This window comes from Numenius arquata, chromosome 6, assembly GCF_964106895.1.
Source record: "Numenius arquata chromosome 6, bNumArq3.hap1.1, whole genome shotgun sequence".
NCBI lineage: Eukaryota > Metazoa > Chordata > Aves > Charadriiformes > Scolopacidae > Numenius > Numenius arquata.
The window spans coordinates 5857895-5882665 of record NC_133581.1 but is presented as its reverse complement, the minus strand read 5'-3'; the positions used below and the strand labels follow the sequence as shown (position 1 = coordinate 5882665).

General features: G+C 40.5%; 3 protein-coding genes across 5 annotated transcripts in view; 1 reads left to right on the top strand and 2 right to left on the bottom strand.

Moving 5' to 3' along the window:
* PPP1R13B (protein phosphatase 1 regulatory subunit 13B) overlaps positions 1-2624 on the bottom strand; it is a 69937-nt gene extending 67313 nt beyond the window's left edge. For 2 of the 3 annotated variants that reach the window (XM_074149092.1, XM_074149093.1), the window contains exon 1: positions 2338-2615. In XM_074149092.1, coding sequence (XP_074005193.1) covers positions 2338-2346 — 9 coding nt within the window. In that variant the 5' untranslated portion in view covers positions 2347-2615. Of the gene's footprint in view, positions 1-2337 lie in introns of all 3 variants that reach the window. The other variant, XM_074149091.1, reaches the window with a different exon arrangement.
* Positions 2625-14031: 11407 nt separating this feature from the next.
* Positions 14032-19557, bottom strand: ATP5MJ (ATP synthase membrane subunit j). The gene is made up of 4 exons (XM_074149042.1): positions 19463-19557; positions 17698-17821; positions 15950-15970; positions 14032-15295 (listed from the first exon to the last, which is right to left on the bottom strand). The coding sequence occupies exons 2-4, from the start codon at positions 17819-17821 to the stop codon at positions 15270-15272; spliced, it is 171 nt and encodes a 56-aa protein (XP_074005143.1). The 5' UTR covers positions 19463-19557; the 3' UTR covers positions 14032-15269.
* Positions 19558-20268: 711 nt separating this feature from the next.
* TDRD9 (tudor domain containing 9) overlaps positions 20269-24771 on the top strand; it is an 80054-nt gene continuing 75551 nt past the window's right edge. The window contains exon 1 of the mRNA XM_074149010.1: positions 20269-20450. Coding sequence (XP_074005111.1) covers positions 20284-20450 — 167 coding nt within the window. The 5' untranslated portion in view covers positions 20269-20283. The remainder of the gene's footprint in view (positions 20451-24771) is intronic.

The window sequence follows — 24771 nt, the reverse complement described above, 5'->3', positions numbered from 1 at the left end:
GTACCTCCCCTTGCTATTATATACTTTTGTTAATTATAAAAAAAAAAGGCAACAAAACCACAGAACACCCAGGATCAGGGAAGAAAAACGCTTCTAATAAATACGAATTCAAGGAATTACCTTACCTAACAAGTTACATCACTATCTTTTTCCTTTTCAGAATACAAAAGCTCAAGTAAAAAAAGCCCAAAATATTTGGGCCAGTTCTACTGCCATATGTTACCATTGTTTTGATACTGTAGTTGATTATTCCAGTAAATGGGGCTGGGTTTTTTTCATCCTTGCAGTCCAGAAATCAAAGAGCTAGGATAAAAAAATAGAAGACTAAAGGTGCTGTCACAGTGTCCATTTAAATATAAATATTCCGGTCTACCTTATGACAGACTGTCCATAACAGCATCTAAAAGCTCTTCAGAAAAGTAAAATACTTATTATTTTAGCATTCAGACTCAGTAAGCTCTAATCTGCAACATTACCATCATTGTAGCAAGGTAATATGTTTTTATTAAAATTCAGCCCTCAGTATTAAAAATGCTTTGAAGTATCTTTCAAAAACATAACAAAACCTCTGAATCTTAGAACATCTTCCAATAAGGACAAACAACTGCTACATTTCAACAACCATGAAGGTAACATGAGACACTGGCAGAAACACTCAAATATGTTAAACAAAAAACAAAAACAACCCAAACTTTTTATGAGAAGTCAATCACTGCACTACAGAAGTTATGATATTAGCCTGAAACCCACACACAGGTTAGTAATGGCATGCTAATTTGTTCTGACTTAGGCTGTCATTGGCATGGTAGGTTTTCAATAAGAATTTTATGAACGTAAAGCATAACCCAAGTTGCGATGGAAGCTGTAAAAGCTGACAGTCACCTTGGTTTTGTTTTTACAAGCTAACATCCAGACGCTTATGGAACAAGCCTGTAACTCAATGAACTTTATTGCTGATTTCTAGTGTGCCCAGTCCACTGAAATCCTGAATATTTTGGTACCCAGCAGTTGGAAGTTAAAAAGCCCGTCATATTAAAAAGCCAGTCACAATACCTGTTTTTTAAACACTACCTGTACTCTTCAATCTGAAATTTTACAAACAGCTTGAGCTATTTATTTCCTCCTCTCAGTCACGAAACAAAGTTAGAGCGATGAAATTTTTGCAAAAGATGTCTTTAATATTGGAAAAGCATTCTGCTGCAGTCCTTCGCTTGCAAACACTGCAGAGGAACTGTAAATAAAAAGCTCGTTTCTGTTGGAATTAGAGAAAACAGGGGAGATGCTCCATATAAGGGAGTATCTCATAAACCCACATTTGAGATCAAACAGACTTCGAAAAGAAATCAACAAAGAGAATGTAATTGTTTATTACTCAGTCTCGAGAGGATCCTGTCATAAAAGGAACAGTCATCAAGAACAACTCTCTTCTGACCACTGCACCAGCCAAAGGGGGAGGGAAAGAGAGGGGCAGGAAACGGAGAGAGATTCTGTCACAGGAGACAATCAAGGTTGCTTGCAGGGAAACGAAAGGTTTTCTCTTTGATAAATACGCGACGGTTTCACAAAGGAGGTGGCAGAAACCGAGGAGGGAGAAGACCGCCTTTCCCTCCGAGGCGGCGGGGCTGAGGTGAAGCTGCCGCCTGAGCTCGCCCGAAAAGCGGCCCAAGGGCCGGAGCCGCCTGCCCCGGGACCGCTTAACCCTTCCCCGCGCTCCGGGAGGCGAAAAATGGGGTGTTTGGAAGGAAAAAAAAACCCCAAATAAACAAACAAACAAACAAACATACCTCCCCCCCACGCACACCCACTCACACAGAAAACCCAACCCCCCCCCCCACACACACACACCGGGCCTGGGCGGCCGGCACCGACCGATACCCGGACGGCGAAACCTGCGCTCCCCGCTGCCCCCCGCCGAAACCGCCGCGGGCGCGGGAGGCGGGGAAGGAGCCCCGTCAGGCGGACGCGAGGGCAGAGCCCGGGGGGACGCGGCCCTCGAGCTGTCACGGCCGGTGCAACGCCGAGAGCGGCTGGGCGGGCGGGGGGGGCGGCAGCCCCTCGCTGAGGGGAGGAACGGGAGTAGGTCGTGTACCCCCAATCATAGGAGCCAGGGACGGCGGTGACCGGCGGCCCCACCCCCGGCAGGGAGCCCGACGGCGTCTCCGCAGCACCGTCGCCCTCTGCCCCGGCCGGCCGGCGCACAGGCGGGGGGTGACGGCCCCGCCGCGCACTCCATCCGCCGCCGCCGGCCCCGCAGGGAAAGGCAAGCCGTCCCACCGCCCGGCAGAGCGGCGTCAGGCCAGGAAGGCGACGACGCGAAATCAACCCCTTCCCACTCACCGGCATCATCTCCGCAGCCGTCCCCCAGCCAGCCCCGCCGAAGCAGCCGCCGTGCCGTGCCGGGCCTCTCCTGCTGCCGCCGCCGCCGCCGCCTCTCACCGCGGAGGACGCCGCGCTCGCCCTGGCGGCTGTGACAGGTGCCTCCCGCGCGCCTCGCTCCCCGCAGCGGGCGGAAGGAAGAGGCGAAGGCGGCGGCGACGGCGGCCAGGCTCCCAACCCCCCTCCTCCTCCTCAGCGCGGCGGCGGCCTCCCTGCCTTCCCTCAGCGCTTCCTGCTCCGCTCCGCCCGCGCCGCGCCGCCCAGCCAGGGGTTAACCGCCGCCGCGCCCTCATTGGCCGAGGCGGGAAAGGCCGGGGGCGGGGCGCTGGCGGGAGGCGCGGGCGGGTGCGCGCGCGGCCCGGGCGCGCGCTTGGGTGTCGCACGTGACCGCGGGGGGCCGGGACCCGTGTCCCCTTCTCGCTCTCGTCCCGGGGCTGGTTTTCCTCGCTCTCCCACCGTGTTTCGTGTGGGCACCGCTCCAGGCCTGGCCGCCTCCTCCTCCTCCCCCGGGCCGGGCCGACCCCCCGGCGGGCGCTGCTTCCTCCGGGCGGACTTCCCCGGGGGAGCGGCCCCCGGGCGCTTTCCGTCCCCGGAATGCGGGGAATGCGGTGGCGGTGGGGCGAGGCGCGGCGTGACCCTGCGGGGTTGCGGGGAGCTGGGGGGGGGGGGGTTTAACGCGTGGGATGTCGGTCTCCCGCGGGCAGAGGGGCGCGGCACGGTGTCACCCCACCGCTGGTAGGCAGGGGCGGGGGCTTCCCGACAGCTCGGCTGGGAGCAGGGAAACGCGGCTCGGTGCGGGGCCGCTCTTCGTCACCTCTAGCGTCACCCTGATTGTACTGTCCCTTCACCCGTGGGTTACTTGTGAAACCTGATGTACAAAACTCCCCTTAACAGCAGGAGAGGTGTTTCTGTCCATGGGCCCTGACGTCAGACTCCTAGATTTGGTCTCCTGTATGAAAGTAAGGTTTAATTTCTTCATTCTGTAGAGCTACCAACAGCAAGATGAAAGTTAACAGCTTGGAAGAAGCCAAGCTCGACTAGAAGTCAAAACATCACCATATGTTAGTGCTGCAACACATGGGATGTAGACAAATCTCATATTGCTGGGAGTCTTAAATCCCAAGCTACAAAATATATGGACCCACTCGACGCTTCAACTCTTTCTGGAAATGGCTGGTTTCCAGTCTTTTAGCTTTTATTTGTGGAACACCGTGACAGATCTCAGCTGGGAGTGAAAACTCGGGTAGTTTTTGAGAGGAGCTTAGATACCGTTTGTGTAAGTCTTGGAGGGTAAGTGATAATAGCATCTTAATCTCAAATACGAGCTTTTATGTTAAACGTAAGCTATTAATGTAAGATTCTATACCAGATAATTGTGTAAATTACCTTAATATACACATGACTAAGATTTCATTGCGTATCTTAGTGTATTTGCAGGCTCTGGTGTCAGCTTTGTGATAGGTCAAAGCTTCTTATAATAAATTGGTCCTATAAGAAAGAGCTATTAGCATCACAAGATAAGGCTTTGTCACTTTAAAATTATTTTGCAAGTATTTGGAGCGCTACTTGCTGGTGAAACACTATTGTCACACACATTTTCGTGTAAACTGTGATTCTACCTCGTACACACAGCTTTGGAAATAGGTAAGACTATGATACTTCTGACCCACCAGAGAACTTTTAAGATCTACTCAGGAATAACAGTATTAACCCTGTAACGAGGCTGACCCGAAACGAAACAGGCTAGAACGTGCTCGTAGTTATGTATTTTAAGAAAGAAAAAGGGAGTTTATCGTTTTCCAATTCATACCAAACTTGAGCGAACAAAAGAATAGCAGCGAAATGTACTGATCTTACCATTTGTGGTGCAATTGTGATTTTAACAGCAGGGGAATTGTGCACCTTTTGTCACACTTCTTCTTTAAAAAATATTGTCTTTCTCATTAACCGGGTTAGATTTTTTGCCGGCAATTCTTAAATGATGGTACGTAATTTCTTTGCAGGCATAATTTACAGCTGACTTCTCCCCATTTTCAGTGACTGATTATAAATATTACCCCACTACTACTTTTCTGTTGCAGCAGCAGGAACGCTGACAGAATGAGGAGTGGGAGAATATGGTGCAGAGGGTTGGTGCTGGGAAGGCAGGCCCTCCTCCGTGCAGCGCCTCTGGGGGGGATAATGGCCCCGAGGATAAACGTTTGCCGACCTTGCCTTGCTTTTGGCAGATGCAGGTTCAGCCGATGCAGCAACCGGACAGACCGGATACCTTGGACTAAGAGGAAATACCTTCAAAAGGTAGAGTATGTTCTCTATATGCAAGTCTGTTCCTACTCCTATTTCTGCTTCCCTTGAAAAAACCCTCCCCATCTCCATTTTCCTACAGAAATGAGGACAGAAAGAAAAAAAAATTAACCGATCTTTACAAAGCATAGACTTAAAACTCTGCCTGCACTGTGGTAAATTAATTAACCTCTCCTCTCCCACAGAAGAATCTTTTTGGGATCCACTGTTCTATCAGTCGAGGAACAGAGCAGGCATTTTTAAATCTGATCCAACTTAAGATATCTACAAATGTTTTGGTTACTGTGAGCAGGAAGATGGTCATGTGTAATAACGTAGAATTTTTTTTCCCCATTGCCCATGGGGAAAATTTCCCCATTTCCATGCCAAATGACTGCTCTGACTTTGTAGAAATTACGTCGCTTGGCCAAAGGGGCCAGTGATACCTACAAGTTAGTTGCCTCTCTTAGATAAGTGAGGTTGTGTGAAAGCGGTTGTGATTTGGGGAATACCTAAGAAGATAAGGTAAGAGAATTTGGTTACAGAAGCAGATCAAGCCAGAGATACAGAACTCAAATTATTTGCTTCCAAATGTGTTCCCCTTGTGAGAGGTGCTCTACAGGAAAGGGTTTGTGCTTATTTGTAGGTGTCAGTATTAAAACATGATATGCAAATGCCTTTTATGCTTCTCTCAGTTCTTAAAAAAACCAAAGCAATACTATTTAACTTTACAAATTGAAGGCACTATAGCTTAATAGACATGTATTCAACTGAAAACATCAAAAAATTGAAGAATTACTGTTTATTAGTTATGGTGGGGTTAGTTTTCGAGATCTGTGCTAAGCTCATGTTTGATTGAGCTCAATTTGATTGAAATGTATAAACAAGCCTTTTAGTGTTTTCGTAAAATACTTGACATTTACGGGTGCATAGAGAAAAAAATATCAAAATATGCTTTGTATTTAACCCAGATTTATTGAAAAAAGGGGTATTAACTGCAGCTAATAAATTGGCAGGCCTCTTATTTGATCGTGCACAACGTTATTCTTAGGACAAGCAGAGATTCCCAAAGATACAGGGAGACTAATGAGATTTTCAGGAACACTGCTAAGTTCCGACTCCTATTTATGTTTTTTAAGTATCTTCTAGCCAGATTTTCAAATGTAGATGTTTTTTAAAGTTTTTAAAACTACGAGCTCTGAATCTCTCCTATTTCTTTTTATGCATAGACAAAAGAAGGAAAATGAGCCTTCCTACCTTCTCCGATCCAAATATTTTTCAGTTTTGCATTAACTTGTTAAGATGCTTTTCTGGAGCATAGGAAAATGTTTTCAGGCTTTGGAGGTGTCACAGGAAAGTAAGTGCTTATTTTTAATTAACACTTTCTCTTTTCATGTGGTATTATTTTAAATAACTATTTATAGCCAGAAACAGTCTCAGAGGTCAAACATTTAGGGTGGGATCCATCTTATCGAACTTCAGTAGTCTAGAAGTTAGGCGTGTTGTCTCCATCAGTCACCTGGGCTCCTGCTGGAGATAAATGGGGCTGGGGAGGGAAGGGAGAGAGGCCGCTCTGCAGGCAATTCATTCTGTGCCGAGATACTCATCCCACTATCTCCATCTCTCGGGCTTTGAAGGCGCCTATCTCTCTATTGATTAAAGATGGAGCCTGGATGACTAGCTCAGATTAGAGAGCACTTCTGGATGGCTGCAGTTAGGATGGGTTTCCTCACAACTGACAGAATAAAATCTCTAAAAGGTGAGTATGGGTAGGAGCGTTGGGGTTTTTTGTGTGTAACAACAAAATCCATGTATCCTTTCTAAATGAATGAGTGGATTACTTTATTACAGGATACAATTCTCCTTTCAAAAACTACGTCTAGCAGTTGCTGTAATGCAGGAAGAACTGGCCACGAGTAGGTAAGCAATTTTAGAAGTTGAGACAGGGAAGTACTTCTAACTTGCCAGGCAGTTAACATTCAGTTGCAGTGGTAGGTAACACATGATACAAACACTAAACCGAAGTATTACAAGGAGAGTTTCACAGCCGGTAGCCTAAAGTGTGTATATTTAAAGGAAAGGTATTTTAATTTGTTACTGTGGCCTTAAGTAACCTCTTATTACAGAATCAAGCTGACCTCCTAAGGCTGCAACAATAAGGAATTCATACTGAACAATAGTCATACGCTGCCATGTTTGAATTCATACACTGCCAATGCATTTTAAATGCATTTTAAACCCCACCAAACCTGTTCAGAGATAAACTATAAATAATAACCTAAAGGAAAGACTTTGATGTCTGTTTTGTATACAGTATTTGAGACACGTGAACAGGAGAAAGATACTTTTTCCTCACGACCTTGTAATATTCTAAAGTAATATATGCTGGACTAGATGACTAATGTTCTAAAGTTTCCATAGCACAATCCACTCAGTGCATCATTCTGAAAAGGAATATAATAATAAAAGCAGGAGTGAAGCCATAGGAGCTGTATATAGCATAGCTGTGTGCACTTCCTGGGGATTTAAGTGTCTGATACGTCACACGTTTCAGCCCTGCACTTGGTGGATTAGAGATGTAATTTCTTTAAACAATAACATAAATTGTATGCTTAATCCAATACACATGATGCAAAAGAGCCTACTTGGAGAATGCTGTGGCCTCATCGGGAGTGTGTTGCTATAGACTCTCATAAAATTCTTACGCTAATAGGTATTTTTAATTTTTGATGTTGAAGCTACAGAAGATACAGCTCTGTAAGACACATTACATGCCATCGATTTCACAGACAGAAAATCTTGTTCTGCTTCCCTGTAATTTATAACGATGAAAACATTAACTATAGTCGAAGGGGTGGAAAAAATCACCACCTTAAATGTCCTGGGAGAGCTTCTCTCTGCTGTACCTTTAGGCTTCTAATCATTTTGACTCCTGGGATGTTTCTCTACAAACATCTTTTTTCTTAAATTTTCAATATGGCCATGATGAGTGGAAGTATCTGTGACTAGCTAGATGATGGGTTATTAGTTGAAACATTAATGAGGGGAAAGAGTAACAAGTTAATCCTTCACTCTACTGCTTTTTTTATATGCCACTTCATTTTGGGTGTACCACTTGGCTAAAGTTTGAGGGGAAAAAGGATGGGGTCATGATTTAAGATTGAGTCCAGCCATTTCATTTGTAACTGTAAGTCTAAAATTGTTCTCAGGTATCTCAGCCACGATTCAGGAGTCAAGTACTCAAGTGTTTTTAACAATTTCTGTATTAAGTGATTTCAAATATTTCCTCTCTCAGTTAAATTCTAATGCAGAATTTGGTAATACATGATTAGTTTTTACCCCGTGCTGCAAAAACGCAGGGCAGCTAACCTTCAACTTTTCTGTTAACCATCACTTCCTCGTTTAAGGTGAGCAACTACTTTATTTACTACAATTGAGGAAAACATGTCTCTAAGCAGAATACTCCTCACATATAGAAGCAGAAAAAAACTATAAACCAAATTAAATGTGTATTTTTTTTAAGAAAACCCAGTAGTCTGTTTATACATAGTATTTAAACAACTACATTATTAAGACTACACTACTGGAAATAACATTCTTTAGCTTTTTTGGTGTGTGTACTCACCACAGATTTTAGAGATCAGAATACACAAGGTAAGTTTCCTCCAAAAATATGATACAGAATATTTAATCTGTTTAAATAAAACACCATTATGGTTGTGAAACAGGATATATTTATGATTTAAGATACACCTCTATGGGAAACATTTTTTATTTTTTTATTTTTTTAAAAAATATATATAAACACCTTAAGTGATTGCTTTTTACCAAAAATTGTCAGAGCATGGCTGTCTTCTATACAGATGTATAAAATTTCTTGTGAAGCTGAGTTTTTCTGTCATAGACAGTTTTTTAAAAGTGCATTTTTATAGAAGAGAAGATGCACTCAGATAATCTGACCAGCAGATGTAATCTAAGACATTTGCAATGATGTTTTTTCTATGTTATAAACAAAAATACTGTATTGTCCCTTTCTGATGCTTAAGGTTCACCATTTCTAACTGTTTGTATAAATATTGCTTTTTCAGGTAAAGCAATGGTATTCTAGTCCTGGGAACATCAGTGAGACAAGCTGATTTTGCCTCTAAGTGCCATGGCTTCTAGTCTTCCAGATACATATTTCTGAATAATTTTTATTTTACTGTTGTGATCCTCCAACACTGTTTACTGCAATTCTTAGCTGCATAAACAGAATGTCAACAGTAAAGGGAGATGAACTGGATAGGGCATTGATGGATAGGCCTAGAGAAAGTGACAGTAGAAAATGTATCACCGGTATGTGTTTACAATCTATTCTAGGTTGATTTAGTCAAAGAGGATGTCGCAATATACAGCTGAACCTCAGAAGATTTGAAAGACTGGAATACGTTCATCATGGAGGAGTATACACAGTAATAGCCTATGTGCTTGGGGACGATTAGATGCTACTTTAAAGGTTTGTCTCTTACTTATGTCTCAAATTCAAAACCAGTATTTCTGTTCTGTAAAAGGACAAAGTAAAATAACTTGAATCTTTTCCCTTTTTCTTCCAATTGCTATGTGAAAGTTCCACATAATTATTTTTCTTGCCTTCTGTTTTTGTCCTTCTAGACAGGCCTGAATACATGTTTAAATTAATAGCCTTAATTTAAAAAGAGGTGTGATAGTTAGCATTAATAAGAATATATAAGTTGAAAGCAAAGTAAAAATATTTTTGGCAGGATTCCTTGCATTACTCCAAAAGAATTAACTAAATCAAAGTATGCTGAAAAGTATTTATGTCTTGGTGTTTACTAAAACAAGAGTCAAATCCTTTGTTAAAATTGGTATGACTCTAATCCTTAGCTTACTGAAAGAAATGCGTAATTTAAATTTTTGCTAATTATTTTAAAGTGTTTTGAGGTCCAAACTGGGACCAAAAGAATTTTCTTTTCAGCCTGTATGTATGGAGTATAAGGAGAAAACTGTAATGTCAGGAAAACAATTTAAACAAGGCTATTTTTCTATACAAGTACATTAAATGAAAACGTATACCTGAAGCATCAAGAGTAAAGAGTCAACAACAGTGCTGCAAAAAAGTATAGCTTGAGACTGCTATATTTATCCTCAAGAATAATGGAGTTAATTATAAAAGTGGAAAAGCTTTTGTTTAGACCCAAAAAAGGGTATCCTTTTCTGTATTCTTGGTCCTGTATCAAATGCCTGTTCACATTCTAATCCATTTTACTAAAGCCTCCTTTCTCCCCCCATAATGCTCTGGTTGTATTCAGTTTACTTGTTGCCATTTTGCTTGTTTATATAGCATTCCATATAAAATATCTCACAATAGTTTCTACTTCATACCTAAAGAATTCCCCCTTAATTGCAGCAATTCTTTGTATTATCAAAAGCATGCTAAACACAACAGGTTAAAACAAGAAATAAAGACTACAACTGATACTGCAGGAAAAAATCTGTGTAGGCAGAAGCAGTCATCACAGATGGGATTCATTCAGTATATTGCTGTTAATTCTACCACCCACAGAATCCCTATTACCATTTTCTAACAAACACACTTCATTAGCTCTGAAGAAATCTCTATTGTCTTTCCTGCGATGATACGGGTAGAAAATAGTTAAAGGTCAGGTAAATTAAAAAAAAAAGTCATTTTAGGCTTTTGAAGGTCATAATTAAAAGTGTATTTTCATTTGATGACAACCTCTAATATAATTTGTGTTGCAGAACCACTTTCAAATTTATCCTTTATTACTGAAGTATTCTTCCTGCAAGTATTGAGCATTAGGATATTGTGGTACAATTGTTCTCCCTGTTCCCAACTTGTTTGTTCATTTGTCCCAATTAATTAAGTGATACTATAAACCTGATAAAGTGATGTGCTGTCACAGAGGAAGGAAGCAAGGTTCTGCCTTTTTGCTGAAGCACAAACTGACATTCCTGATTAGTATACAGGGTGGAGTTCTGCATTCTTTTTATTCCTGTGAGTGTTGACAGTGATGACAGTTCTTATGGGAGAGACAGTCCTTTGATCATGTACGTAGCTGGGTATGAGGAGGAAACTTCCATTAAATTACTAAGGGACACAATGACTTAGGAAAGCTGGGTAAGTGGGAAAATAGAAATTCTAATTCTTCTGCCCCTTTTTTGCAAAAAAGTTATGCTGTTGTGGTGTAATGCAAGTTATAAAGCAGCTTTGCTGTAAACAGCATTTGGAGATGGATCCAAATGAAAACAGAAAAAAACCCCAAAACTATGAAAAATTGCCTGATCTGTCTCACAAATAATTGTATCAGCACAACTATGAGGAGCATGGCACTGCGGTGTAAGGGTGGAAACTCCACAAGTTGGTGTAGTTGCCAGAGCACTCATACTGTTAAAACCACAACCAAAGAAATCACAGTACCCTTAGCAGAATTTAATTAAAACTTCCAAATAACCCATTCTTGTGGTGGTCAGTTCATTTTGAGGTAGGGGAGAGTAATTGTTTCCAAGTAGTTTGCCTGCAGCAGTGGAGTAGACTACAGGAATTTCTTGTTTATGAGTTCATAAATTACCAAATCAGTCACATGCCTTTATATTCTTAAAGTAAAGACATTATTAGCTGTTAAACATTAGTTGCTAAAGGTCATGGAATTATAGAATGGAGAGATTGCTGTTCAAGCACTATCTTGTCACTTCTTGTTCCTCATTTACAGAATTGTTAACCAACATATTTAATGCCCCAGAGAATCTCCATCTTACTGTTCTTTCCCTCTTAGCTTTACAGATTTCCGTGAATGAAACAATAGTGATTCTGCACATTGATTTCCTCAGTTAGTTTCATTTCAGCCATCTGGGCGTGATGTCACATATAATCACCTGTGTCTAACAAGCACCTGATAGTTTTCCTTCCTTGGGGACTGAAAGTACAATACATGAGTACATACCAGCTCTGTATCAGGCTGTATTTGTAACACACACAGTGGTTTGCTATCATGATTCAGATAAACAGGAGACTGGTTCAGCTGTTTTAGTTATTTTAAATCATTTCCTGCGACTTTACTCATCCTCACAATTAACATGAATACACATTTGGGGTTTTTTCCAAGTTAGCCATTAAAGAGGTTAAGTAGGTTGGGCCCTGTGACTAATGTTTCCTTGGCTCTGACTGTATTTTGCTTCTCCCCTAGAGTATTCCATAATACTTCATTAGCATGCAGGGGATACTCAGAGATTCCTAATTGTAGGACAACACTTGAAAATGTTCTAGAAATCTCAGAGCTCCACAATGAGAAATCCTGGCCATAAGTACAGTACTGTAAAAAGCCCACATCTTGCATTAATGTTGTGATTATTGATACAGCTCCCTACTGCTGAGCTTTCATGTTCTGTATTGATTTAAAAAAAATAAACAAACAATTACCCGTGCCAGAGCAAAACTTGGTCAAGATGGTGCTACAGTAACTGGATGAGGCTTTTCAATCCCTATAGGAGTTTGTTGTTCCACTAACATTGCAGAGCTAGTAAACAGTCACTTTTTGTCATTGCTGATGCCTTATCACAGGCAACAAATGAAAGATGCAGTCACTGTACTATTTTACTATACAAAGTTTAAATGCAATCCTCTTGCTTTAGAAATGTCAGCAATATAAGGAGGCAGCAGCTAAATGGGAACAGCATGATCCGTCAATGAGCAGTAAGCATTTCCCCCAGCAGTGTTTAATTGTGAATCATAATGAATATTAACCTCCATGGATTAAAGTCCTGATCTTAAATAGTCATTTGCATAGAAAATGAGTTAGTTCCAAAGCTGAGGCTTGTCTGTATAGACACTTACCTGAAACAAGAAAACCTTTTTGTTTTAAGTTAACTTCAGAAATTGCCCTAATTACATTAGAAAAAAAAGCATGTGTTCTAAAATAATTCATTTTAAGGTTACTCCTTTGCAACGCTTCTCTACCTAGGGCTACACTCCAGATGATAGTGCTCCAAAGAATACTGACTAGTCCTTCCACACCTCACCATAAGAAATGCCTCAGCTAACTTTCCTCTATTGTCTTTTATACTTCTGCACAGAAGAGCAGAAAGTGTATAGATAGTACTACAGGTGTTACATATTATGGGTATGTTGATTTCTGCTTCTGAGTCAAGCCACTGACTGAAAGTTAATTTCCTCCTTCTGTATCCTTCTCAAGTGAAAAAAAACCTCTTTAAACACAAACACCATTCTTACTTCCCGTATCTTTTGCAGAGATTTCTGTGTTAAGAATCACAATCAGGAAGGAATATTCTGCAACCTTCATAGAAATTTTTGACAGACATGCACTAATGAAAGAATCAGTTGCAGATAGATTATTTTAGTAGAATTTGTAGTTTTAATAACCCAGACACTGCTGCCCATCTGTCCTTTCTTTCCCTACGAGAAAAATCAAGCAACTCAGATATCATGAAGCATTAAAAGTTGAAGTAAATTAAGTTTACCTCAAAATGCAGTTAACTGTGCTCCAAGGGCAGGTTAGCAGAAGCTCCTTTCTTTTCAATTAACATCTAGATCAGACAGCACATTGGTGTAGCTCAGTCCCAGTGTGCTAGGTTCTAGCTAAGGTGAAGCAAATCCTGTAGTGATTAATGTTTTTTCCTTAGCTTGTTTTCCTCAGCTCTGTAATTGAAAATTGCTAAAGCAGGTCACTTGAAGTATGTGTGGTATCTTAGGAACTATAACTTAGGAACTCTAACTTAGTGATCATAAATTTGCATTACAAATGCACTTATAGCTCCTTACCTGGCATAAATTTTCAATCTGAACCACTTATTAACCATACCACAACTCTGACCCACCCTGTAATCACCACTGGCCTAATATCTGTTCATTTGAAGCTCCATTTTCTTCTAGGTTTTTATTCTCTGTTCCCTTCTTCTGGATGCTTTTGGTTTTATGTAAAGAAACAAATAGTGACTTCTTTCTACTTCTTCATTTTTCTGTAGTGAGGAAACACTGAAAAACCCATATAGAAATGATGAAAGTGATGAAAGAATCAGCTAAAACATACCAAGGGAAGATGCAACAACAAGGAAAACTGTGGATGGTGGAAAAAATGTCAAGAATGCATGAAAGATAGATGTCACCTATTCTTTTCAAATTGAGTAATGCTATACCTGCCTTTAAAAAAAGCTTTTGGAGAAATATGATTGGTAACGACCCATAGTAGGTATAGCTATTTAGCGTAAGCAGAAGTATAAGTTTTGAAGAAATTAAAGGCAACATAGTGTTTGGAATGTTTACCATCAGCAGGTAAAGTTACCAAGCTCCTGAGTATTCAAATACAAAATATTTAAGTTATGGTCAGATTCTGCAGTCAGAGAGATTGAAAAGCAAAATTTTAATCAAGTTGAAAGATTTAAGATGTTTCAGTGAAGTAGTTAAAAAGATGTACGTAAGCATTAAGTCATTAAGATGACTTAAGCCTCTTAATCTTCTCAAAAGCAGATTAGGCTAAATTTAAACAAAACATGACATGAAGTCCAACTTTGGTTTTATACACTGTGTATCCTCAGTACAGAATTCAGTATGTACAGTTCTGAAAACTGATTTCTCTAAGAACTCATAGGTTACTAGAGTCTCCAAAATACAATACTAGCTATGGGGTTACTTTAATAGTTATCTGCAAAAACCACTAATGACCCATCCCAGAAATACATATATTACTTCTACATTTTCAGGAAAAAGGAAAACTCTTTGAAGTCAGGTGAGTGTTTGTTTATGCTCATATGAGCTGCTGCCACAGTGCGGGATTTCATTATTCCCTTTAAATTCTGAGATTTTCATAAGCTCAAATGGCAGATGAGGACCCATGTAATTATCAATTTTCCTCATATAATAAGGGCATATTATTACTTACTCCTTTGTAAAATTTGTGACTAAAGGAAGAGCCTTTCAGAGCAACTCCTCAGCTCTACTGAATATGAAGAACAAAAAAAGATTGTTACCAATAAAGTACTTTTTAAAAACCTCTGGAAACATTTTGCATAGCGTTTTAATAACAATACAGCTTTTGCTTGTAACCCTTGCAGAACTAAGAACTCTTTTTAAACAAATCTAAGGTTTTAAAAAAAACTTTTTATACCCTTAATTATTGCACCACAAGTTGACAAAAAGCTGAGAATTAAGTATTCACACTTGGCATACTATTAAATAGCATTTTAAAAGTAAATGGAGTATTTCAAAAGTTCTAGTCAGAAAAGATATCATTTAAAAAAAAGGCTTAATGCTATTTTAAGAAGTGTTGGTTAATTCTATTAAGAAGTTTAGTTATAGAAATGTGGTCATTTTCAAAGTACTATTGAAAAAGTTTAACATGGAACTTGGAAGAACTGTAGAAAACAAAAAATACTTGTTCTGAAAGTTAGGTTAACAATACACTCCAGCATACTTTGTCCAACACGTTTAATTCCTCATTGCTCAATGGATTTATTCTTTCTCTAATTACAGCAGATGAATCAGGTACAGTTTTAGAATTAACTTCCCTATGGTTGTAACTTGCTTCATTTACAGTAAAGATGACAAAACACCAAATTCATACTCCCAGAAGAGGTCTTTAATGATGGCCACCACCAGAGGACTCTGAAACAAAGACATGATTTAGACTGTTCAAACAGTAGAGCAAAATCAATTCAGGAACATAGTTTAGAACCTAGAACAGATAACTGTGTGTACATCTGACACAAGAATTGAAGATTCAACTGCCCCATCAAATAAAACAAACCCCTCAAAATACATACATAAACTTGGCCAGTACTAAAAATCCTCTTTCACAAAATTCCAATGTGATTTTAGAAGAAACTGTACACAAATATCTAAACACTACTTTATGAAACATATAAAAATACAATTCAAAATACAAGTTTAAACTTCTTAGTTTCTTGACACCTAAAACAGCAGCTAGTCCTGAGATCCTGCTGATTCAAGTAATTCCATTAAATGGTTGTTACCATTATTTAAAAGAATTCCTCCCCCTCCAGTCAAGGCATACAACTTCCATTCTACTATGGTAAAACCTACGCAAAGGACACTTTAAGACAGAGAGCATCTGTGCAGATTCACAGATGTTTCTAGGTTATAAAACCATCAATACAACCAGAAATAGAAATTTTGAAGTAGTCTTTAAACGTTTTCTGAATCCCTAACTTAAACCCCAAACTTAAATAAAATATGCTGAGCTAATTTTTACTGCACTCACTTAAAAAATGCAACAGGGTATTAGATATTTATACTTACTATCTGCCACTGCTTTTTTGCCTGGAAAAAAAGAAAAAACAAGCTGAACAATGACAGTTTAAAAAAAATATTTCCTATTTATTTTTTGCAGATAAACTTCAATTAGATTATACCACTTACGATTTGCTAATTCAGCCTAAACAAGATTTTAGAAGTGTACAACATGTACTTTACATGGTACATGTCAGTAAAAGTTCTATTAATTTTTTAAATATTGTTTGTTTTTAATTAAGCAAGACTCCATGCATTTAGAAATTATAGCCTTCAAGACGCCTACTGTAATTCAAAAGAAACGTATACAGAATGGTACTATTTTACATACTATATGGATATATACACACACACAACATACAGGTGTAAACTGAAGTGATAAGAATACACTTTAAAAAAATAAAAATCTTTAAAATCTTCCTTTGTAAATAAAATAGCTTATTTTACATTCCCATTGTAATTGTTTTCCTAAACAGTGATCAGACAAAAATAGATGGAAAAAATTCTTCATAAGGAAGACAGTCATAAGAGGTTGTGCAATCTCCACCCTTGGAAATATTAATTTGAATTATGAATAAGGCTGTAAGCAACCTGATCTAACTTTGATCTAACTACTTCAAGCAGTGGTTAGGACCAGGTGAGCTCAATCCCTTCCAATCTAAGTTATTCTACAACATACTCTTTTATAAATTCCTGTATTGTTTGCAAAGCTGTTCCCCAAACTGCAAAAAGGACTACAGCTATTAAAAGCTATTTTAACTTTAAAATAATATTGCCCCATACCAAGGTTTTGGCCCTCAAAATGTTACACCACCACGTCCGTTTTCTAAATCATAAATGAAAATAAAAGCAGGATGACACAAACACAAACTTGAAACAGTCTTTCAATTTTGAATTCTCCTTGAAATTAAAGAAGTTAAAGCAAAAGTGAAACTAGGTTTTTTTTTCTCTCCAGCTGTTCAACTTCTTACATTTACTTAAAGCTTATAAGTGTAATGTAACAGTTTTGGAGAAGCTACAACTTATTTGGACAAAGCTAGAGAAATGTGGAGGTAACATCACTCAGCTGTTCCCACAGTGAAGGGTTCCTCTTCCTGTCAAGTCTGTCTACAGTTTATAACATTTCATTGTTCATGAGAGTTCATAACCTGGCCACTCAAATTTATTATTTTTACATTAGATGTTCTGTTTCTTCCTCTGAGAAGGTGATGCAGTATCACCAAGTAACACATATTAATGTTCAGTGATGTACACCTCACATTTTGAGGTGCAGCAGCCCAAAACTAAGTGCTTTCACAAGTTTACATGGGAAAAGCTTTTATAAACATTATTACTGGGGTTTTTCTTGCAGATCTTGAGTAAAACCCCAAAATATAATGATTCTAAAAAGAACTTCTAACCAAAGTAAGTTCTAGTTCAGAACAGTCTTACATTCCCCTTCAACGCAAATCTACAGAAGACTCTGGCTACATGTTGCAAGTTAGATACAGATTTTTAAAACCAATTCCTATGTTACCCAATTTTCATAATGTAGGCCCAGTTACACTGGTATTTGAGTATTTCTGTTAGTGTAACCTTCTATACTGTGCATGTTAAAGCTTCTAAATTTTTATGGCAAAGACCTGGCCCTAAGTAAGCGTGTTAATTTCTTATTTGCTGGATATTTTCAATAACTGATTTCTAACTGTTAAGGATATTCTTATCTATAACTTTATCTGTAAAGTAACAGCTAATGAAGACTATAACGTGTAACTTACCACCATAAGAAATTTTGTAATAAACATAAGCTGTTAATGCTACACCAACCCATATTTCTTGATACACAGTAGTGAAGTAGAATTTCATGGCTCTCAATGACTTTGGAAGCATGGTCTGCACCATCTGAAAATTATAAGAAGTTTTTGCAATGGTGAGTTTTGCAACTGCATTCTTACCTGCTGTATTTTTAATATATATACACACATATATATATTTATGTATATACACCCACTCCTGATATGTATCAACAGCAGTTTATAGGTTAAAAAAAGAATAATCCCCAAACGCGCAAAAGTACTTAAAGCAAAGCAATGAAAATTCAGAGTTAAGGCTACAATTTATGGGCTAGGACAATAAAAAATAATAAATTACAGCTGATGAGACGATTCAAAGATGACTCAATAAAGCATTTACAGAGTAGCAACAGCTAGGTTCTTCTCTCCCTATCAGTAGCAGCTTTTTTTTTTAATGTTTCCAGATTCTCTCAGGAGGAAAGCCTCATTCCAGACAAGCTAGAGAGGCTCCTTCCTTGTACTACCACATTAGTTTCCCTCCCTCCCCCGCAGCTGTCTCTCCCAACCTGGTAATTTCTACTCAAAATAGCAAAATAAATGATGTTAAGCTACTGAATTAATGAGTTATCATGAATATTTTACTTTCAAAATATGTCCCAAGAGCAAGAAGCTTATCAATGTTTTTTTTTCCTTTCTATGCAGATTTTTTAGACAAACAGAAAACTGTAAACTGTTTAAAAATAAAGTTTACCCTAACTCCCATACAACATATTAGTACACATGTGCATCATACTGCACTGCCATATTACATGTTCTACTGTCTTCCATACAGCACTTCACCCCAGTAAAGTCACTATTTACTACAACCCAATAAAGTCAGTTATATACACATATGAACAGTATACGGTAAACTAAAGTCCCAGGAAAGAAAAGTGGATTTGAACTTCTATGAGGTAATGCTTACTTACTTACTTGCCATTACTAAATGTAAAGCATCCTTTGGCAAGCATCAAAAAGGATGCAAGGATAGTCAATGTCAAAACAACTGGAAAAATCTAGGTGCTTCTTAAAGAATGAAAGCATCTTCATGGTAATTATTGTATAATTATAGACAAACCCACGCATATCTTTACTTCTTTACGGACAGACACTTCAATCAAATTTATTATTGTGGACAGATTTCCTGAAAGTGTTGTGCTTTCAGCAACACTATTAAGAACACTCCCCCAAAGATCCCAGCACTTGTAGTTTCAGACGAAGAGTGCCATAATAGCAATAATTCTGCTATAACAAAATTTTAAGACATATTAACAAACAGGGAGACTGAACAGAAAGCAAGGAAAGGATTTTTCCCACCACTACAAAACACAGAGAATAAGCAATGCTATTTCCAATTAACACCCTGCTAAAACCCAGCAGAGGCCTCTCCCCGGGGCCTCGGTAGATGCGACGCTGTTTAGGCCTTTTAACTGAAATCTATCCGGAAGGACGCTGAATTTGCTTTCTCATTGACCTCCCCGCCATAACCCCACCGCAGCCCGGGGAACCTACCGCCCGCCCGGGGCCTGACCCACACAGCTACTACCGCACGGCGGGCGAGGTCGGTAAACGGCAGAACTCGAGCACCGCAGGCCGCGCTTCCAACCCCCCCGCCGCCTTCTTTCGCGGCCTGAACCACAACTGCCTCGCCGAGATCTCCCTAAGCGATGCCCACCAAAACCCAGCAGGGCTTGCTCGGGCTGAAACCCACCGTTAAGAGCGGGGAAGGCCCGAGCTGCCAGCGAAGGTCACCGAGCGGGGACGGGCTCCGCTACCGCCGCGGGGGACGCTGGGAAAGGACGCGCCAACGAGCGAAGGCATCAGCCGAAAGCGAGGCGCCGCCGCCGCGCAGCGCCCCCTATGGCTGCGGAAGACCAGAGCACTCCCCGCTCTCCGCCCGCGGCCGGCGAGCCCCAGCTCCGCTCTGCGCTGCCGCTCCTCGTCTCCCGTCACCTTCCGGCGCCCCCTCAGCCGCTGCAGGGCCTTGCCCGCCCCTCATAGAGTTCCTGTCGCTGAAAAAGCCCACGCTCAGTCCCAAGGTCCGTCTCGCCACAGCGCTTGGCCCCATCTGCACCTCGCTCCTGAGAAGGGAGCGCAGCAAGGGTCCTGTGCAAGGAACAATGCCGGGAAGCGCCTGTCGCGAGTTCTTACACAGCGCGTCGCTTAGAGAACAGCTTGTCCCGGAGGGCCGGGGGGCACCCGCGGAGTCAGAATCAGGAGGGCTGAGGCATCTACGTGCCTGCAGGCCGCTTCCTCCAGGCCACTGGGACTCCAGAACCGCTCTCGACCATTGTTCTATGGGCGTGAGGGGGTGAAACCGGCTGCCCCGGCGCCTCCGGTGGCGGAGCAGGGGGAGAAGCCGCCCACGACGGCGCCCTCCCCTCAGCTGTGGCGGCAGCGCGAGGCACTGGGGGGGGCTGGGTCACGTGCCGGCGGGGAGGGGGGGGGCACGGGGAAGGGCGCAGGCGCGCCGCGTGGCAGGTGGGAGCCGCGGTGCGAGGCGCGAGCCGGCAGCCGCGTGCCGCCGCCATCATGCTGCGGCAGCTCACCGCGGAGCAGATCAACGACTGGTTCACCATCGACAAACCCGTCACCGCCGTCGAGTTCTTGGGGGAGGAAGCGCAGGCCGGCCCCCCCCGCAGTCCCCCGCGCCGTCCCCCGCGCCCGCCTGCTGCCCGCTCGCCGGTAACGGTTGCGGGGTGAGTGCGGGGCGGCCTCTGCTCTTGGCGGCTGGAAGGTGCTCCTCACGGGCGGGGCGAAGGGCCGTCTGTGAAGGCACCGGTGGCCTCCCTTCTCTGGGGTGTGTGCCCGCGGCCCCGAGCGTGCCACGGGCATTTCGAGAGGGTCTGGATGGCCCCCTCCGAGTCCCCCGCTCTGCCTGGGCTCGGTGTGGTGTGGTTGAGGGGGATTCCAGCCTGACACCCTCCTCGGTAACGATTGTGGCTGTACTCCGGGTGTATATAGATGTGTTTTTGTGGGTTTAATACTTTTCCTGATTTGCTACTTACCTCTGTTGTCTTCATCACCACTAGACGTGCTATGTGTAGGATGTTGCTGGTGTACAATTCTGGCAAGTGCTGTTGAAAAACTGTGGAGTGATGTTAGAACAGACCTGGTTTATTCTGGTTCAGGTGTGTAGCTTAGGAATTTTGTCAGTGGCAAGCGGTAAATAAAATTTGATTCGGGAGTCAACTCCTGAATTCCCTATTTATTAGGGAATAATAGTCTCACAGAGTGTCTTCTTACACGTTTAGCTATTAAATCAATGAGCAACACGGTTGATCTTTGTTTTCCCCTCATGGTCCCTTAACAGTATTACAGGCTTCTACCGTGTTGTTTTCGGTGGCTGATGCCTTGAATGTCAGCTAATTATTTCGCAGTACGTAAATTTTTTAACCAGTAGTGTTTCGTACGTTGTTTGTAACTAAGTACTTTTCTTTTTAGATTCATCCTTTGTTTACACCAAAACTCACAAGCAAATATTCTTTATAATAAATAGGTGTTACTCATTCTATAACTTTGTTGGCAAGTTTAATTTTTTAAGCTACAAATTTGTGAAAATTTGGCTTTTTTCTTACCTGTTTTTCCTTCCTCTAATGTTCCTTTCCAGCCAGAAATGTTCCAGCAGTAAAGATACTGATGTTACCTACAGCAGATGTTCTCAGTTACTTCAAACTGAATCCATTTGCTTCCCTGTAGGAACTTCTGTTTTATCTGAACAGCAGTTAACAGTCTCTTTTCCTGAATCTACTGCTGTGTGTTTTCTAACTAAATTGTGTGTATTCATTGCTCTTGTGATGTATCTGAAGCATTTAAATTAACAGGATAAAGCTAGTTCAAGGTATGTTGGCATGTCACTCCTTGGATGTGCTTTATTCTTCTCAGATGGCAGAGTTTACAGCCAAGAAGAACTCTATGTATGTTTGCGTAGCAGCCAGGTACATTTGGTTTTCACTACTGTCTGGATATTGGAAAAAAAAAAAAAGGACAAAAAAGAAAACCCCTTTTGTCCTGGATGCTGCCTAAAATGGAATGTGTTGTGGCAGTGCATAGTAACCTTAGTATTTAGATCAGGTTTGGTTAGTGTGTCCGTGGTGCCTATAGGAAAGTGTTTTGTATGCACTTCAATATATTAAAGTATTTTTCAAAATTAGGTGGAGGTACAGCCTAGAGTGAGTGTCTTTTGTTTCCTGTATGCTGTATAGCAGTGTGGGTCGCTGTGTTTCCGGACCTCTCTCAAAGGGTGTACATTGCCTTCTGAGAACGAACAAACCTTTTGCCTAACATCTTAACAGCAGATATTCTGACAATTCAGCAGAGGCTGGTCAGGCTGTTGCTTTCTGTCTTTGCTTCAAGGAAAGGACAAAACTGGCACGTCAAAATACCTATCCCCTCTCATCCTTTAAAAGTGCTGGCGTTAACAAGCTCTGAATCTCTGACTGAGAGCTACTGGGTTTTATACAAGTAGTTAAAATTTTCCAGAAGTCGCCAAACAGAATTTTGTAGTGTTTTAAGGTTAACTACTATTAATGTAATTCCTAAACCCAGTATGTATGAGATGTCTTGGATTTTTCAGTCTTTATTTGGCTGCCAGTAATATTTCTATAGTACTTGGGGAGGGTTTAATAAAAGATTCTTGAATGCAACTGAGCCACCAAAATCTACTAAGTAGTACAGAAGAAACTAGCAATATTCATCAAGCCTTATGCCTAAGCAGAGACAAATCTTTACTTTGGTTAGACGGATACTTTTTCCACTCAAAAGCTTTAGCATGTAACCTTAATTGTGGGATTTGACAGTTGTGTTAACAGAAGTTATTTTTACAGGTTGAGTTTTTTCTTTTTTTTTCTTTCCCATCTGAGAAAAAGAGAAATAGGATATGCATCCTAAATAGCAATTTGTGCAAGCGGGGACAGAATTTCATCATTAGACATATAACATTTTTGAGCATAGATGATTGATGCATCTGTGTGCTGCTGCAAAATGAAAAGAAGGTGTTTTTGTTTAGCTGTGGTTTGTTTCCATATACAGTTCTGTTTCACAATTCTGGGAATGTGCTTATGTTTAGGGAGTTTTTACAAATCTTGAAGAAACTTGAGAAGGTCTAGATTGAAGTAGGAAATGCTTAGAGGTTTCTTCTTAAGAAAGTGTTTGTAGAGCTGAAAACAAAAGAATTTCTTTTTGTTGAGGCTGCTTGTAGGATAATATATTTTAATATTTCCTTCAAAACTCTTGGTTTGTTTCTTGGGAAAATCAAAACCAAGAGTATTTCAAATTTTTCAGATGCTTATTTATATTTATTTCAAGCTGGATACACAATTGTTGGTGGAGACTGTCTTTCTACTTCTTTTGTCTAATTTTTTACATAAGAATTTGTAGGATTAATACCAAATTGGTACAGGTGTGTTATTGCACACAAGTGTTTGTAATAATTAATATTTTACCAAAATGTTACTGAAACTGTCTAATGGGATCTAAAAACCTCATGTCTCTCTTAAAAAGAGATGTAGAATGCATTATCTTTCTTTACCAACGGTGCCTTATTTTCCAAGGCTTTTAAGATTATCTTGTTACCTGAACTACCTCTAGAGTAGCAGTATTAGTAATTGAGCTTGTTAGGGGAAGATAATAGTTCTTAGAAATTGTGGTTGGAATTTTGATCCTTAAATAGTTCATTGGTTAACTTTTTAATTCCTCTGATTATGTCTAACTGAATGAAAAGAAATTTAGACCCTTAAATCCTTCCTTGTTATCAAAACAATTGTGGTTCGCATTAAATCACTTAAAGGCTTAAGTGTGAAAGAGGTAGTTATTCTGTCTTTTATTTCTTGCATTTCATAGGTGTAGCTTTCACCAAGTTACCCCTTTTTTGTAGCCAGCTTGTTTGGCTTTAAAAAATGGCATGCTGTGTGTTCTGCCCGACATCTGTGCAGGTTGGAGACATCGCTGCTTTTTGCTATTATTACCACTAGTCTTTCTGTGGAGAGGTTTGTGTCAGCTGTGTCGGAAATATCAGCTGGGTTAGTGTAAGGAATAATATAGTTTCAGGTCACCTCATGCAAATCACGTAGGCTGTAGATAAAAAGTGCTTAAAGAAACAGTTGAGTTCTCAGTAATCTTCAGCAGGGAAGTGATGGTTGGCCTACAGCCATGTTACTGCTATCTGATAGAGTTGAAATCTAAGTGTAAGCTAAATTCCAGAAAATAGCTTGTCTTAGCTGGCAGACTGAGGTATGGATTCTCCTTGTAGCATGTTGCAGTAAACCTGGCAGATTTCTTTAAAACATGTTTAAGATTTTTAGTTTGTCTTCTTGCTCTTACACTGTTGCTTTTTCTGTGCTTTTCTCTGCTTTTTGACTAGAGAGTGAGTACATAATACTTTGATCAGGTGAAAGTCCTCATATTCTATAAAGTTTACCTCTTATTTCTGTTTTTGACAAAATGAGGTCTTTAGTGGATGGCATTTTCTCAGCCTTTGGATAATTTTTTTTCCCCGTATCCTCTCCAGTTCACAGTTTGGTTTCTCCCCCTCATTTCCAACCCCCAAAGTATGGACGCTAGAACTGGATGCAGTAGCCTACTATCAGTTTCACCAATAAAAATTGTATATAAAAGTAGTGAAGCCTTTTTGTCTGTTTCCTTAGCGTTGTGTTTGGATTTATCATTGAATTGGCTACAATGCCTGAATAATTTTTTTAACTATTATTCACTGGCTGCCTTTTGGCATATGTTGTTGATGGTCCTTGTTTCTGGATTTAGAAGACTGCCTTTGTTTCTCTTAAAGTGAAATTGAAGTGAAATTTATGAAGAATGGGTAAGTTGTATCTCTGGTCATCTTGTAGGGTTGGATGGGTTTTTTCCCTACCTGTTTTTGATGATCATAAAGGTAAGTGGACCTTGCATGTTTACTGGCCTACTGTTTTCCATAAACTGAAATTTGGAAGCTAATTTTTTAGGGCTTTTTTCACCTGTTTTCCAGTAGAAAGCTGTGAAGGTACCATTTTAAGAAACTAATTTAAA

Coding starts and splice junctions, on each gene's coding strand:
- ATP5MJ (XM_074149042.1), bottom strand. CDS start 17,821: ATGGTGCAGACCATGCTTCCAAAGTCATTGAGAGCCATGAAATTCTAC. Junction 15,971..17,697: donor TTACAAAATTTCTTATGGTG/GTAAGTTACACG, acceptor CTTTTTTTCCAG/GCAAAAAAGCAGTGGCAGAT. Junction 15,296..15,949: donor CAAAAAAGCAGTGGCAGATA/GTAAGTATAAAT, acceptor TCTTTGTTTCAG/AGTCCTCTGGTGGTGGCCAT.